At 37.5% G+C, this 17378-nt stretch overlaps 1 protein-coding gene across 13 annotated transcripts in view; it reads left to right on the forward strand.

Annotated features, from left to right (window-relative positions):
- The window catches only part of si:dkey-178k16.1 (protein 4.1), a 51016-nt gene extending 33965 nt beyond the window's left edge, over nucleotides 1-17051 (forward strand). For 2 of the 13 annotated variants that reach the window (XM_058410829.1, XM_058410839.1), the window contains 17 exons: nucleotides 853-940; nucleotides 1899-2063; nucleotides 2957-3054; nucleotides 3364-3539; nucleotides 4503-4690; nucleotides 5276-5314; nucleotides 6202-6237; nucleotides 6603-6755; nucleotides 7092-8255; nucleotides 9379-9429; nucleotides 10181-10564; nucleotides 10945-11193; nucleotides 11477-11536; nucleotides 12854-12943; nucleotides 13074-13154; nucleotides 13260-13376; nucleotides 14310-17051. In XM_058410829.1, the coding sequence (XP_058266812.1) occupies nucleotides 853-940; nucleotides 1899-2063; nucleotides 2957-3054; nucleotides 3364-3539; nucleotides 4503-4690; nucleotides 5276-5314; nucleotides 6202-6237; nucleotides 6603-6755; nucleotides 7092-8255; nucleotides 9379-9429; nucleotides 10181-10564; nucleotides 10945-11193; nucleotides 11477-11536; nucleotides 12854-12943; nucleotides 13074-13154; nucleotides 13260-13376; nucleotides 14310-14315 (3145 nt within the window). In that variant the 3' untranslated portion in view covers nucleotides 14316-17051. Of the gene's footprint in view, nucleotides 1-852; nucleotides 941-1898; nucleotides 2064-2956; nucleotides 3055-3363; nucleotides 3540-4502; nucleotides 4691-5275; nucleotides 5315-6201; nucleotides 6238-6602; nucleotides 6756-7091; nucleotides 8256-9378; nucleotides 9430-10180; nucleotides 10565-10669; nucleotides 10776-10944; nucleotides 11194-11476; nucleotides 11537-12853; nucleotides 12944-13073; nucleotides 13155-13259; nucleotides 13381-14309 lie in introns of those variants that run through there. The other 11 variants (XM_058410835.1, XM_058410836.1, XM_058410830.1 and 8 more) reach the window with 11 other exon arrangements.
- The last annotated feature ends 327 nt before the right edge of the window (nucleotides 17052-17378 follow it).

A 17378-nucleotide genomic window follows, 5' to 3' on the forward strand; every position in this document is an offset into this window, starting at 1 on the left:
ACTCAAAGGCAAATGCACACCCAATTAGACAAAGCATTTGTCCGTCCAATTTTTAGCAAATATGTAGATTTTTATAAAGTACATTATTACCATAGTAACATCGATTTTTAAATACAAAGACACAAAGAATCTGTTAACATGGTTTGTGATCCTCATGAGAGCAGGTATGTGTGTTAAAGTGGCAGCAAAAGAAGGACGTCATAACACACACACACACACACAAAACATTTTATGCTCATATTTACAAGAAACATGCCTCCACAACTAGTTATTAGTGTATTTTACCTTATTAGTGCTGTGTTTCCCACAACAGCATCAAAATATTCATGCAATCAGAACACAGGGATGGCCTGAGACAATAATATATTAAATTGAATAACACTGAATGATTAGTTCAGTGATTGAACTAACAATCCCAGAGACCACAATACACCATGCATGTGCTGGAAACATTATAAGAGTGGAGCAGAACTAGGATTATATTATTATTCATCATATGACTGATTACAATGATTGGGACAGAAGAGGACAGAAATGATCGTTGAATATACCTTAATAAGTAAATCCATATTACTATCAATAAATACATTGATAAATTACTATCAGATACATCCATTCATAATGTAGCTACTTATGTTTTAGTCAAGATCATTTACTTTGTGCTCTGAGCTGAAGCTGTTTAAATCAGTGCCATCTGAGAGGGGCACTCAGGTTTAAATGATTTATTTTTTTTTCTTCATTGTGATTGTTCTCCTTGGAATGATTGCGGTGATTAGAATGATGATGTTCATAATTGTGATACTATTTGATGTTACTGATGATAATGATGGTAATTATTGTGCTCTGCTGCAGGGGCATGAGTCCTGCGGAAGCTGAGGTGAACTTTCTGGAGAATGCTAAAAAGCTGTCAATGTACGGAGTCGATCTTCATCATGCAAAGGTGCACATCTGCTGCTATTTGTAATGTATAAAGATATGTAAAGATATCAATAATAACCTTGTTTGTATAGCACCTAACATATATTTTTAATTTTAATCAGTGAAGTCACCTGACGTGTTTACCAGCTGTGCATCTCATATTTGGATTGAACGCACATACCCCCCCCTCCCACACACACCTTTCACACAAATTTGCTTAATTTGGCCTGCTTGTTGATTGCTAAGATTGAGCTTGTTCTCTGACTTTGATTGAGACTTTGGATTATTTGATTGATTCAGTAAAGAAACATCATCAGCCAGACCTTGGTAAAAATCCCAGAAACTCTGATTTTCTTCATACTCAAGTACATCTATCTATCTATCTATCTATCTATCTATCTATCTATCTATCTATCTATCTATCTATCTATCTATCTATCTATCTATCTATCTATCCATCTATCTATCTATCTATCTATCTATCTATCTATCTATCTATCTGTCTATCTATCTATCTCTCTGTCTGTCTGTCTGTCTGTTTGTCTATCTATCTATCTATCTATCTATCTATCTATCTATCTATCTATCTATCTGTCTGTCTGTCTGTCTGTCTGTCTATCTATCTGTCTATCTATCGGTCTGTCTATCTATCTGTCTATCTATCGGTCTGTCTATCTGTCTATCGGTCTGTTTGTCTATCTGTCTATCTGTCTGTCTGTCTATCGGTCTGTTTGTCTATCTGTCTATCTATCTGTCTATCTATCGGTCTGTCTATCTATCTGTCTATCTATCGGTCTGTCTATCTGTCTATCGGTCTGTTTGTCTATCTGTCTATCTGTCTGTCTGTCTTGTCTGTCTGTATATATTTTTTTTAGTTTTTATTGTGAAAAATTTGTCAAAATTGTGCCTCAACCTGTGTGTGTGTTTATGTGTTTATGTGTGTGTGTGTTATGTGTGTGTGTGTGTGTGGTATTTTTCAGGACTCTGAGGGCATTGACATAATGTTAGGTGTGTGTTCAAGTGGCCTGTTGATCTACAGAGACCGTTTGCGCATTAACCGTTTTGCTTGGCCCAAGATTCTGAAAATCTCCTATAAGAGAAGCAACTTTTACATCAAAATCCGCCCTGGAGAGGTAGAGAAAAAGGTCTTTTGATTTCTTTTTTTTCACTGTTTTCTTTTTATGCACTGTTTGTAAATGCATGTGTGCAGGATTTAAGTCATTAATTTTGAAAGAAATGTGTTTATGTACTGGAAATGGTTTGGAAAATGTGACTTTATCAGCTTTTCCAGAAGTAGACTATTTTATATATAATTACAAGAAGATTACACTAAGGCAATGTTCTAAATGTGCTAAGGTTTAAGTTAAGTGAGTCAACCTGTTCTGATCCTCTTTGATTATAGAAGGTGCTCTGGTCAAGTAAGCAGTAAAAGAAGATGTGTATGTGGGCATTTCAACCTCTATACCTTGAAGCTGAGAGAGATGTTTAATGCCTTAAGAATAGTCAGTCCATTTTGAGCTCCTCTGATGTTGAAAATTCCTGTAGTTTAAGGCTGATGGTTATAAAGTGTCTTTTATCCCATGATGTAAAGTTTATAAAGATTAATCAACAGCTTCATCAATCTACCCACAAGCTATTCATGTAGCTTCACCTTTAAATTGTAAATACTCAACATCTTTATTTGTTATGGTTCAGGCAGCATATACATAAACTCTTATGGTCTCATGATATTTGTATGCATGTGTGTGTATGAGAGAGAGAGAGAGAGAGAGAGAGTTTTTATACCAGGTTCTTTGTGCTTCTTTTTGTTGCTTTGCATCTTAAATGTATTATAATGCTTTATCCTCTGTAGCATATGGGAATGATTTACGAATGAATTGAGCAAATTTTGATCTGTGATTTTTATTCTTTTCAAGGCATTAATATGTGCATGATGCAGTCTTGCTATCACTGATACCACCGCCTCATTTTAGTAATACACTTCCCCTTCTCCCCCTCACCCACTTCCACACATACACACACTCCCCTGCACCCCCAGTATGAACAGTTTGAGAGCACCATTGGCTTTAAGCTGCCCAACCATCGAGCTTCCAAACGCTTGTGGAAGGTCTGCATTGAACACCACACCTTTTTCAGGTAGGCTTCACCTCACACATCACTTAGCAGTATAAAATTATAATTTCATGCAACTTTCATAATCTGGAAGTTGACCAGGGAGACTGACTTACTTTAAGCTATTTTGCAACCCTAAGAAGAGTCAGGTAAAACAGATCAGACGGATGAGTATATGAAATATGTTCCCCTGTAAGACCCTCCTAACTGAAGTTGATGTGTAAATATTTTGTGTGTTTTCTCCATTTAGAGGTTTGTCTGGAAGCTTATGTTGTATGCCCACTAAAGATTAGTATAAATAAATCTGTCTCGACTGTCTGGCCATTCCCATAGGTTGGTCTCTCCTGAACCCCCACCCAAAGGTTTTTTGGTGATTGGCTCGAAGTTCCGCTACAGTGGTCGGACCCAGGCCCAGACACGCCAGGCGAGTGCATTAATTGACAGGCCAGCCCCTCAGTTTGAGCGATCGGCTAGTCGGAGGTACTTACTCTCACGCAGTCTCGAAGGAGGTATGTCTTATTGTTTTCTATCATAACCACACAATTTTCAGCCATGAACACGTTGTCCACTTTCACATATTCTTACATGCTTGAATGCTTCTGAGCAAGCGTTATTCATTAAAAGATTCACCCGTAAGTGGCACCAGTGGACAGGTGGCTTTAGTATTTTAGCAGTTTTACTATTATACATAGAAAGTCTAGCCTGTGTTTCTCCAAACAAATAGGGACAAGATTGATTACATAAAAATATGTTAAAGTTTAATTACTATTATTACCACAGACCCCACAAAATGATACAGACTAGCAATTAATTAAGGAAAGCTAAATCGTTATGGAACTTGTTAACTGCTCATTCTCAGATCCTAATGGGACTCTAAATGAGTCTTTATTAGAGCCGGGTTCATCTGGGGTTAAAGCTGTTAAGCCTATACAAAAAAGAAAAACACACAGACAGTGCTAGTATTAGCAAAAAACATAAAACAAGGTATTTGCATATAAAATCATCTTCTCGAAATTTGACTGGAGTGAACACTTGTGCAATCAGGACGTTTTGAAATATTTGTAATAAATTTTGCAAAATATATTATATTTCTCAAATCACTAAACATTTAACAGTAACATTTTCTAACAGTAACAATTTAACAAATTTATTAAATATGACATTTTTAAATTTACTTATAAAATTTATTTCTTGGCTAGCTTTGAAAATATTTAATGATCATTTAAACAAACATGTTAAACAAAATTTGTAGGTTTAAAATTCGAATCAGATTCAATTGTAGTGATGCTCTCTTGAGATCATAGAAATAGAATACATAAAATACAAATAGATAAAAAACGTGACGTGTGCTATTTAGATAATAGGCCTAAGCTATGGATTAAAACAATAGTCCACATAATTAGAAATGAATGGTGGCACAAATATGACATGTATGGGTTTCTATGAGATTTTTGCTTGTTTGTTGCTGTCAGCATCTGCTCTGGGTGACACGATGGACAGACTCTCCCAGCACACCTGCAGTGACCCTGCACATAGCCTCTCCAGAGACGATCTGGACCGGGACTTCATGGAGCCTAGTCCAGAGCAGGAAATGGACCAGCAGCAGAAGCAAACCCTAGATAAGAGATCAGAGAGAGATGCTACTCCATCAAAGGCCATGGTACAGTAGTGTTACTGATGATAAGCAGACCTGTTTCTCATTAAGTTGAATCAAACTGAATTGTCAGAGGAATGTATTGAATAAGATGTAATACATGCAAAATTGACTACAATACTTCTTTTCTGCTTAGATGTTAAATTAAACTAGTTTAAGGCCTTTACTGTGTGCATTTTAAGTAGATGTGAATATTCCTTCAGAAGACATATATTTACACTTAACGCCAGGCGTCCAACCCACATTACATTAACACCAGACTGTGACTCATCTGTGGCCTTGCTTTATCTGCTAATTAAAATGTAATCCATCTCCTCTTAAGCCTTTTCCCTCTGTCCAGTTCCATTTCACTCACTATCTCCCTCTGTTCACCCTACTCTATCTCCCTTTTCTTCCTCTTCTTATATTGCTCCCTCTCTTTCTCTCTCTCCCGCTGCTCTGAATATGTATCTGTATCCGGCTATTTTTATTCTGAATATAACCTCACTGTGTCTTTCACCAAATCTGACAGTATACTTCCATCTCTTTCTCCTCCTAAGATTCTCCCCTGCTTTCTACTAATAGCTTTTTCCTCTTTTCTTTTGCTGGCAGGGGGAGGAGCCAGGCTCTCCTCTAGACTCTAAAGCTGAGGTATTTTGTGGTGTCTACCATTTGTCTGTCTAAGTATATTTGTGTGAACATTGATCATGTAAAAAAACCAAAAAGGTCCATTATAAAGAGCAGTTCGGTTTTTAGCAATGCCACAGAGCAAGATGTTCATACATATGTCTTTTCATGCCTCTCAAAGCAATCCATATGTTTGTAGTGAAATCAGAGTTTATAATGTTTTGTGTTTTGTAATGTTTGCAACATTAGAATGGGTTCACCTTTAAAATATTAGAGTTGTCCTCATTTTTAATCCTACTTAATATCCCACTGCTCTTGCAACCGCATCATTTCGATACTTGTTACTTGGCGTCTTGGTGTGTGCTATGTGGTGTAATGGAAGAGAAAATCTAAACCAGATAATACAGAAATACCAGAGTGGTTTACACATATTGCTAAATTTCATTATGCCATTTTGACATAGGTGAATGAAAGCGTTTCATGCGTACCACTTACTATTTTAGTACCATTTAGCATATTTAAGGGTGACATTTACAGCACCTATCCTTGCTTTTAGACATCTCAGTTTAAATATGCTAGTCTGCATCTCAGTGGAGAGGCCTAGTCATTTGTGTCATTGGTCTGGGTACAATTGGGTGTTTGCAAATTTGTGATCAATCTTCACAGTGGATCAGTGTATCTAGGAACAATGACACAATTCTGTATACTCTCTTCGGTTCCATGCCTGAATTCAGTATTTGTATTTGTATAATATTTGTTCTTTGTTTGGCTGCCTGCCTTCCCTGTAAACTCAACCATGCTCTGCTTACTTGTCTTCACTCCTAAAACTGTTTCCCCTCCGCCTCTACCTTGCTGTGCCTCGCCTTGCCACTCCTTGCACCATATCTCACCCACTCATCCCTTTGCCCCAGTCGGACCAGGACTTGGCCCCTCGCCCTAAACAGGAGGTACTACTTCTGGCACATCCATTGCCTGAGTTGTTGTCTGTCTGAAAGGATTCTTTTTCAGATTTTGTCAGTGCAGGTTCTGGGCCAAAATTGGAGCTCCATTACCTACCAAAGCATGTGGTGTATGTTCATATGTTGTGTTTTTTTTTTTTTTTATTAAAGTGGTTTGTGAGTTGTCATACAGCTTTTTTTAACCTGAGATAAAACATTATTAATAAATAGGTAGCACTCACAACAGGTATAGATACAGAGGTTTCTTTGTAATGAGAATTATTGCTTACATACGAGTTTGTAAAATCTTTTTTAACATGTATTTCACATGATGCAGTGAAGAAGTTTGCATTCTCGATTGGTTTGCTTTGTAGCAGTTCCTGGATAAACCTGAAGATGTACTGCAAAAACATCAGGCAAGTATCAACGAATTGAAGAGAGCGCTGAGGGAGCCCAACAGCAAGTTAGTCCACAGAGAGAAACGTCTGTCCGTGACCTCTTCTGGCAGCACTCCAGAGAAAAAAACTGTGAGTTTAAGAGGCTTGTAACAGCCTGTGCAATAGGTACAGCATGTTAGATATGTTTAATATACATTTAACCAACTACTGGCTAAGTGCAGACTATGAATTGAATGTAATCTAGAATGCATTAACCAAACACAACATGACCTGTGTCTTATGGTTGATACTGTTTAGAGGGTCAATATGATTGTTTGAAACACGACTAGTGCTATTAAGCACATTCCATTTAGTAGAGGACATAAAGGACTTTTACTTTATAGCATATCTTATTTTTAGTCATAGAGAGTATTATAAGCAACACGCAAAAGCCATTGAAACTGTTCACTCTATATTGAAATATAGGCATCTGAGGAACCCATATTTATTGAGGAGCAAGACGGTTGTCAAACAGACTCAACCCTCGGTTCAAAAGAGGAAAAGAACAAGAAGTCTGATAGAATAGAGTCACCACTCCTTCAGAATGAAGTAGATCAAGCAATTAGTGGGAAAATCTGTATGGCTCGTGGCGGCCCAATAGGAAGTCATTCCAGAAAATCAAATATGAACTCCATGCCATCCCCAGAGAAGCCTCAAAGAACCAAGATTTATGCATTAAAGAATGAACATATCCATGAAACCCATTCTACTGGCAAGAACTTAAATGACAATGGACTTCCACATGAGAATCATTTGGAGAATAATATTCATGCAAATGGCTATGACGAATATCCAGCAGAGACTACTTGGACTGAAAGAAGATTTGTTGGCACAACTCATGTAGAAGATTTTTGGAACTATGAAGAGAAACACCAGGGTGAGGTTTCCCCCAATGCAGTAATAGACAAACATATGAGAGATCAATATAATGGAAGCAGATGGGAGAGACAATCTGTGGAAAGTTCAGACAAAAAAATTAAAAGCAAAACAACGGAACGCAAAGCAGTTCTAAGGAGTGATTCGGTTAAGAGTAATACTGCAGAACCAGAAGCAAAACGAGTTGTTCCCCTGAAACCTGAGAGGTCCAAAAAACTAAAAGGACATGGATCCAAAGATCAAAGTGAAAGAGATGCACTTTATTCCAATTTATTTGATGAGACAAAAGGAACAAAGTCTGAAGAATCATCTGGAACTGAAAAACTACCAGCTTTTTGCACACGGGCAAGTGTGACTTCAGTCACGGACAGCACTGCAGCAGCTCCTAAAAGAGACTACACAGCTAATGGCTATGTTAGAGAAACCAGAAAATGCAGCCAAACATACAGGAAACAATTTCAGGATACAGAAGACAATACTGATCAGAGACTGATCAGTGCCGATGATGACCAGGTTTGCTTTGAAGACACTTCACCACTGTCTGATTTCCCATCAAACTTAATATTTTCTGGCTTTGAGCAAATGACCCCTTTGTATTCTCATGTAAAGCCCCAGAAGTCGAGAGAGATGCGACAAAAACAGACATCCCCTACTGACTCCAGCCACAGCCTCCTCAAGAGCTCCAGCTTAGAATCAGCCCAAAAGAAACCATCGGTAACAACTGCTTGGCATCTGCTTGTCTCTCACAGGAACTATAGGCATCGCATGAATCTGCACATCCTTATTTTATCGTTTTAATCTTTAAGTGCATACATCTGTACAGCATCATCACCTGTATCTGAGGAGAGATGGGTGAAATGCCCACTTCTAACATTAACCATTGGCTGCTAAAAATGCTATGTCATGACCGATTGGATAAGGATCCACTTCTTTTCCCTTTCCCTTCTCTCCACAGCTCAACATCTGCTTGCACATATGAGACAGCCCATAGGATCCTCCATGTAATTTTCATTGCTTAAGCTTTACGCTCGCCTTTCCTTTAATCGACCACTGTACATATGGCCTTTCCTTCCAACAGCCTTTCTCTGCTACCATTGTTATCGATTAAAAGGGGACTGGTTGTTGCTAGGAATCAAATGCAGCATACTCTTATTATGCTAGAATGCCATTTTTGAAAATGCAGGGGCTTTCGCATAGGAGACTTACAAAAATGGCTAATTGCTTTTAAGCAGAGTACAAAGTTGATCGATTGAGCTAGGCTTTGCTCCTTGAATGGAATTGTATCCTGTTATAGAGTAAAAGGCTTATGATTTTCCTTTGTGATAGTTGAGCCCTTATTTGCAAGAGCATGGGATGCTGATGTACTAACCTGCATTTCAGTTTCATAGGAATTTATTTATTTATTTATTTATTTATTTATTTATTTATTTATTTATTTATTTATTTATCTTTGCCTTTGTGTTTTTAATTTGCTGATAATTAAGAAAAATCAGGTTCCAAAGCCCTGGTGCAAGCTAAATTTTTCAACTTGGGCTATATGGGTGTTTAATATTATTTCACATAATGAGTTAAGTATGCCCCTAAATGGAACAGATCTTACGGGACAGTGAACTACTAATGAACATCCAGCACCAAAATACATTACAAACTAAGAGTGTCAAGTATTCTGAAGACTTAATTTGTGCTACTACTTAAGTTATTGTAGTTTCGGAGATGTACATCTCCACATATTTGTGTGTAGCTGGAACTTGCTTAGTAATTGGTTTAAGGTCCATTATTCGGTCCAGCCCTCATTGCTCTAACTTGGACTCCTTTTCCTATTATTTAATCTCACCAGGAACCCCTTCCCACCCCAGCAATTCATGCGGAACCTCAGGAGGAAGTCCAGGTGCCTCATTTTTCCGCTCATCTTTCCAACTTCTTGCTAATTCATAAGTTTAAGCTCTATGTCATAAGCTCCATGGGCTCATTTATGCTTTCATAAACAGCATGCATTCCGTTGCATGGCTCCCAAAAGTCACATCATAATCACAAAAAGTAATTTGTCCCATTGTGTCTGATGAAGCTATGGGGCAAGCAACTTTTGTTTCACTGCATGTAATCATGTTCCTACATGGCACATAGGCTTCACAGAATGAGCAATGAGCCAAGCCTTTTCAGTATATTGATACCTCTGTGAATACAAAATGTAATGATTTCTGCAAAGAAATTTAATTTTTAATTCTGCTAATGGAGTCAGGAGCAATGCCTGAATATATCTGGCTCACTTCTTCCTCAGAGACATGTACCACTTCTCAAAAGAAAGTTGTATTAAATCCATTTTTTCAGGTTTAACTAAAATTTATGTTTCTTACTAGACAGTTCTTGGACTACTAAAATACAAGATTCTATTTTTTAAATTACGATTTATAAATTTACATGATATTGACATGATAAAATCTAATGTCCTTAATGAACTTATTCAGTGGTCATTTTTGTCCAGATGGACACAAATGAATACTGTACATTTAATTATATACTTAAATTAATTCAGCTCTGGGGATTTTTACTACACCACATTCACAACATGGTACACTTGTGTCACTGTTTATGCTCTTAGTTTTCCTTCTCAAAGTTCTAATCTTTCTCTGTTTTTTCAGAGAGAGCCATGGGAACGACGTCTGGGATCAGTGTCCGAGGATGACCCAGACCCAGACAATCTATATTTCAAGGAGACCCATCTGGGCATTGAACGTAAATGCTCCAGCATCACCGTTAGCTCCACGTCCAGTTTAGAGGCCGAGGTGGACTTCACTGTCCTCATGGACCTTCAAACAGGGATGGAAGAGTTCTCCAGAGGAATGTCAGAATTAGGAGAGAAGGACCTCTCACCTGAACTTTCAGACCGGGCAGCACATCCAGCTTTCATGCTAGGGTCTGAGCCTATCATCATTCCACAAGAGAAACCCACAGAAATATTAAGGTCAATGGAAGAACCGAAACCCATCATAGATCAGAAGACTGTGGAGCAGCGTAAACCTGAGGTAGATAGTCCCCTTCCTTACTAGAGTAGGAACTACATCGCTACCTGATGGAGAGATGCCTTAATGTCTTCGATCACTTCATTTTTTTTTTTTTGCATCCTACAGGGCATCAAACCCAAGCATGAGTTTACTTGGGAATTTCAGTTCATGATTGATTCTCATTCTGTTCCATATGATGCTGTCTTCCATAGTCAAATATCAGTCCTTCCAGGTCTGCTTTCTTTAATTTCAGATTTCAGTTATGTTTATCATGGCTTCTTATTCTTTTCTTTTAAATCATGCCTCATTTTATGTTGCCAAGTTATTCTAGCTGACATTGATTATCGAGGGCCTAGCAAAGACTTGACCTTTTGTTACTTTCTCTTCCTTTCCCTTTCAAGCCTTTTGTGCCAAAAAAAGCGCCAAGGTCAGTGAAGGCTGCTCAAGCTTTAAAAAAGGAATCTGCAGAGCTCGTTCAGTCGTTCCAGTCAGTAAGGCAAGATGGTTCAGACACAGCGTCTGTGCAGCTTCATAGCAGAGAGAGCAGTGACATCATTGCCTCTCAAGCTCTAAGAAAAACAGAAGTCAAGATTGAGACGCAACCAAATGGGTCAGAGGTTACCACAACCATTATGGAGATCGCAGACCAGGTATACATATTTTGCTCATTATGAAGTTGTACGAACAGAGCAAAACTCCAACACAACATTACTGTAAAGAAAATAAAAGTATTCTGTAAAGAATTGCCAGTATTATCACCCTGTATTATCTCTCTGTTAATTGTACTTGATATATAGTGTTGAACTTCCCATACTATAGTGAACGAAATATAAGTAAGTTGAAGTAAGAATAATTGCCAGAACTAAATTATGGCTTAATGAGCTTATACTAGCGATATTCATGACCTTTTCAAAGATGTATTATCTGTTATAGGATCATGGTATGAGTGGCCTGCGGGAAGCCCCATTCTCAGTGACAGAGAGGATCTCTCCTGTAAGTATACCCAAGCATAAGCGCTGTGCACATATCTATTCAGTTTCTGAAAGAATTGGATTGTTGTATGTAAATTAATTTTGTGAACGCTTTCAGCAAAATATTGTTATATCACTTATATACAATAATCATTTATGTTTGCTTTGGATGAATGACTCAGGACTGTTTAATAATAATGTAAGATTGCGGCACAAGAACATGCCATTGAAGCATTGAAATATTCTCCATATCTTTGTGCAATTTGTCATCTGGTCTCTAATAGCGGCATAAGGTTTAACACAAACATGTAGCAAGCTATACATTCAAATGAAATCCTCTCAGTATAAGGACATGTAATGATTTATGGTTAACTAGAATTATATGATGTGTTATAATTATATAAGGACGTTTATGATGTTTTGTGTGTGACAACAGACTGAATGTATAATCATACACGATTAATTCAAACAAAGCAGTTATTTCTGTACACCTGTACATTGATTTCTTGCCACAACAAGAGCAGCTGTCTGAGAAAAATAAATATCTAATCTCTAAACAAATCTGCAGTTACTCTGTACACCTGCTCATTTATGCAGCTATCCAATCAGCCAATCATGTGGCAGCAGCACAATGCATAAAATCATATGGATACTGGTTTCAGTTAGTGTTCAGAAAAAGTGTGTTCCCTGCGACTTTAACCACGGTTGTTGGTACTAGAAAGGCCGGTTTGAGAAACTGCTCATCTCCTGGAACTGTCACATACAACAGTCTCCAGAGTTTAGAGAAAAAACATCCTGTGTGTGGAGGCTCTGCAGACTGACACACCTTGTTGTTGAGAGAGATCTAAAGGAGAATGACCAGACTTGGTTTAAGCTAACTATAGTAACAACCATGGTTAGCAGAAAAGCATATCACAACATATCAGACCTTGAGGTGGATAACAGCAGAAGAACACATTGGGTTCCACTCTCTGTCAGTCAGGAACAAGTATCTGAGGCTATTATAGGCATAGACTCACCCAAACTGGACAGTTGAAGACAAGGTGATTTCTTTTCTAAACTTCAGCTTTCCAGTTTCTATTGCTGTAACTCATTTACCTCAAGGTTTGGTGTTTTGTGCATGCTGAGATGCTTTTCTGCTCAACATGGATATAAAGAGTGATTATTTAAGTTACTATCCTACACGGCAATCCTGCATTGTGCTGTTGCCACATGATTGGCTGATTAGATAGCTGCATGAATGTGCAGGTGCACCGCTTATCAGTGTTGTAAGTTTAATTATTATTTAGCTATTCTTACAGAATTTATTATGGTAATTTTTTCTCTTTTTTTTGGTAAGGTAAGCTTCGGATCTTTAGCCAGAGAGGGTTCTGGGTCTCCTCTATTTGTAACAGAGAATGTGACTTCAGCCACAACACACGTTACCAAAGTAAGAGGACTACACCAGAAAAAAAACATAGTTTACACCTCAAATTGCAGTAAAATCAACAGACTTCTAACAATAGTGAGTCTGATAGTGAGTGAGCATAGCATTCTTATTTACCTGTGTTTGTTTATAGACAGTAAAAGGAGGATACTCAGAGACAAGGATCGAGAAAAGGATTATCATTACTGGAGATGATGATGTTGACCAAGATCAAGTAAGTGAAAAGTAAATTAGTATAACGGAAATGTGCTGAAAACATATTATTTATTCTCTAGGGTTTGTGTATTCTTTTGAATTGAGAGTTTCTTTTTTTTCACAGGCACTCGCCATGGCAATAAAAGAAGCCAAGCAGCAGCATCCTGACATGTTGGTAACCAAGGCCATAGTTGTCAGGGAAACAGAATCTTCCAAACAAGATGCACATGAGCAATTCAAGGTATTTGTCTTGAATTAATAAGTCTCTAAGAGCCTAAATAACCCTCTTCCTTGTGAAAAAAATGTATTTATTTTTACATCAAACCATTTTCAGTTCTGGCATTTCTCACACGGGGCTCTATTCATGCCAGCACACGCATCATTTCCTGGATGTTGGCATACTGGTAAATTGCTTAGCATTAACCGTATGACACCTTTTTCTTTTGCACTCGGGTGTTATTTTACAGGTCAGAAATGAAAATGTTTGCTACCTAGCATAGGCATAGCAGTGACAAACAGAATCTGCCAGAAGAATAGGACTTTCTTTCCATTTTGTTCCAGACTTGGCTCTTGTTTTATTAGGAGGGCACCTTTTCTTCTGATAATAGTTATTAAAAGTTAAAATTATTTAAAAATTAAGGCATATATTTGGTGCATTATTTGATCCCTACAAATTAGGAGCTGCAGTTATGTGTGCTGTAGTATCCATTCAAAGCTCCTCTCATTACCACTGATGGAAATATAAAATATTTGAACTTATTTAAAATTTTATTTTAGTTGTTTTTTTTTTAGATCAGTATACTTTTTGAAGGAGGCTGTCAGTAATTCTGGACAAAATATATACCACAGCTTTGTCAGATTTTTACTGTCACATCGTCTGCTATGTTGCTCCACCTACATAAGCAAAGACTTATGTAAACACAAAAATAGCCACTAAGGGAACCAACCCAGCCACTGGGGGTTGCACAACTCAGTGCACTCTCAGTGCCAGTCCCAGATAAAAATAAAACGAGAGGGTTGCATCAGGAAAGGCATCCTGCGTAAAACCTGTGCCAAACTAAATATGTAGACCAATGTGCTGCTGTGCTGCTCTCTCTCTCTCTCTCTCTCTCTCTCTCGCACAATAATTGTATTTTTGTCTGATTTGTAATATATGCTTTTTGCCCTTTTTCAGTCCTGATCTCTTAGGCTATCTGGACTATTCACAGGAGAAGTACTGTATTTTAAACCACCTACTGATGGTGGATCATGGACACCCTCTATCCAGCACCCATCAATCCTAACCCACAGGATCCAGCACCTCCCCGGTGGCAAACAGATAAACATCCACCCTGTAACAGTTCAAAACTCACATCTGTGTACCCATCTGTCTGTTTTTTACATTCAATGTGGTCATTTTCTCTATCTGGTTCTCAAATACAACAGGCACTAAAAGTGGCATTGTGTATGCCATGCTGGACCATTCAAGCATTTGAAACTAACCATTTCTCTGGATCTATTGGATAGGCAATAGGGAAGGTAACATATGAGATTATTTTGCAAACATCAGACTAGAGGAAAACACATGTGTCTGTACCTTGATCAGCTAAAGAAATGCTGTTGAATTCGAACTCTCAGACCATTTGCGTGTATGGAGATGGATGGCCACATGAAAGAAACAAGTTAACATATCAAAAAGATGGGCACCATCGGACCAACTACAGCGGATCAGCGCACTCATCAAATAGGCACATATGGTGTTGACAGGGCATGGACAGATTGCTGGACACAAGGACAAAAATCTGTGCCAATTATTGAAGGAAGACGCTTCTGAGAAGCAGTGGCTTTCTGAGAGGAGAAAAGAGAGAAGAAGAAAGCTCTGAAACAGGATGACAAATACTCAACATAAAGTGAAGATTACCATTGTCATTGTTGTGAAGATAAGTACTCTATAAACATCTCTATAGGGCCTTGTTCCTAGAAGGTATGATGTTGTACTTAATGTATATTTGGCCCTGGATACCCCTTTATGAATCCTGTATGATTCATGTTCAGATTACAAAATGAAAACAAATTCCTTTATATGAGGTGCTATGGTGAACCCATTCCCTGTTAAAAACAAGCTAATACCCATTTCACAAGAAATTCCCTTAATATACATTAGCAAGAAAAATCTGTCTCTTCTTTCTGATTGGGCTTTAATCAAACAGGTAATTATGTAATATGAACATGTTTATATGAATGGTTTTGCACAAGAATTAAAAAGCCAATGATAATATTTTGTTTTATATAGGTATTTTAAACAGAGATAAAATGTCAAGCCCTAGATATATTGATCCTGATGCTAGCAAAGCAGAATAAAGTGTGTTGAATAATTGTGTCATGTGCATGTCAAACTGCCCGATTATTAGTTCCACTAGTTTTTAGAAAAAGTAAAAAATGAAAGATTCTATTATTTCGCTTTTCAAATACCTCCACTCTCATTTTTCTGTCTTTTTATTTATTTTTTTGCCCGTGCTAATGTCCCATAAAGAGATGTCTTTACAGTTTCACAGTGTTTCAATATAATGATTGCTTACTCTGTGGTAGATGTCATGAGCGTTTTATTTCTATTTGCAGTGGACTGTTTGTGCAGTGATTCTCCTAAAAAAAAAAAAAAAAAAAATTCTTCCCTCTGTAACAATAGTGCTGGAACAGCCTAAGGAATGAATGCAGATTTATCTGTCGTAGTGTTTTATAAGCGAATGGGCCTTAAATGGTACATGCATTACTGTGCTTTAAAAATGATACTTGGGGATACTGTGTAAGGATGAAGGATCTCTTGCTCTGATTTTCATTAGAAAGCTGAAAGTGACTTGTAGAGGATTGTGTTATGGACCTTTAACAAAGAAATGTACCATGTGAATGTTTCATATAGGCACACCTTTCTCCACTTGAAAATGTCATGGGTAGAATTAGAGCATTAAGGCATTTAAGCAGTACATTTACAGACCTAACGTGGAGTGGTTTTCCAGACAAGGATGAAAATAAATTTCATGATTCTAGAGGAATAAAAATATGGATTTCATGCTCTTTACCTTCTTAGCTTTAGATCCGTGATGTTGCTTATCCTTCATTAGATTCGAAGTTAGAAAACTGTAATTACAACTAATAGAAATACTAATAAAAAAAAATCAGCTTGTTTTTAAACATAGTTATTTCTGATTTCTGCTTTATCTGGCCACATAGATTGTATTCAACATTCATTAGTAATATAGTGAACATTAATAGAGTTACAGCTAATCAAAATACAATAATCATCCTTGAAATTTAATTTTTGGCTTTAATTTTAGTTTTACAATAGCGTTAGTCTGGATATTGTAGCCTGCACAGAACTGTAGTTCATAAATAAAACATTCAGCAATCCGGATGTATTGTGCCATTTAGCCCAAAAAGTCATGGCTGGAAAACCGCCCCTGATTTTCTTTACAAGAGTACATAAGTGCCATGGAAAGCTGCTAACTTCATTCCCAAGCCATTCATCCACTTCTTAACACAGAGCTTATGAATGATTTAGCAGTGTGCTAATGCTATCTTAACTATCCTGCTTGTTAGTTTACAGTAGTTTCCCTCATTTCCTGTACCGATAAAGGATTATAGAAAACAAAGTGCATTGGGTTGGTAAGGAGATCGTGACATCTATTGAGCAGATGTTGCTTCCATTGCAGTTCAGGGTTCATAACCTCACTCTACCTTTTGTAATAATTTTTAATCATGTGCCATGGAGGTCTTGTGCTAAAGGACAGAGAACTTCAGTGATGAACACAGCTCTGCATCTCTGCATATGATCTTCTACTCTTTTTGCATTTACACTTTCACTTGTACTCTGTAATTCCTACTGCTTGGTTTCCTGTGTTTGCTGTACAGTGGTCTACATGAAATAAACTGGCCGATTAATGCCATGTGGTTTGGTGACTTCTATCATGCATCTGGCCTAGTGAAGAATAGCCTTCTTTAATAAAATAAAACCTGAACATGAGCACTATATTATGTACCACATAGGAGCACATATAAACACTACAGTGTAGTGCTCAGATTCATATTCAGTGTTCAGACCACTAACGAATGTGTAACCATATCTTCCATATCGTCCAAATGATCTTAGTCATGCTGCTTTGTTCATTTAAAGGCCTACTGCTGTTTAAAAGATTGCAAAGAGACAATTCACGCTTAGCATCTGTGTGGATGGTGCAAATGTTTGGTGTGCAATGTGCCCACTTAACCA

Source organism: Hemibagrus wyckioides, linkage group LG15, assembly GCF_019097595.1.
Source record: "Hemibagrus wyckioides isolate EC202008001 linkage group LG15, SWU_Hwy_1.0, whole genome shotgun sequence".
NCBI classification, from domain to species: Eukaryota; Metazoa; Chordata; class Actinopteri; order Siluriformes; family Bagridae; genus Hemibagrus; species Hemibagrus wyckioides.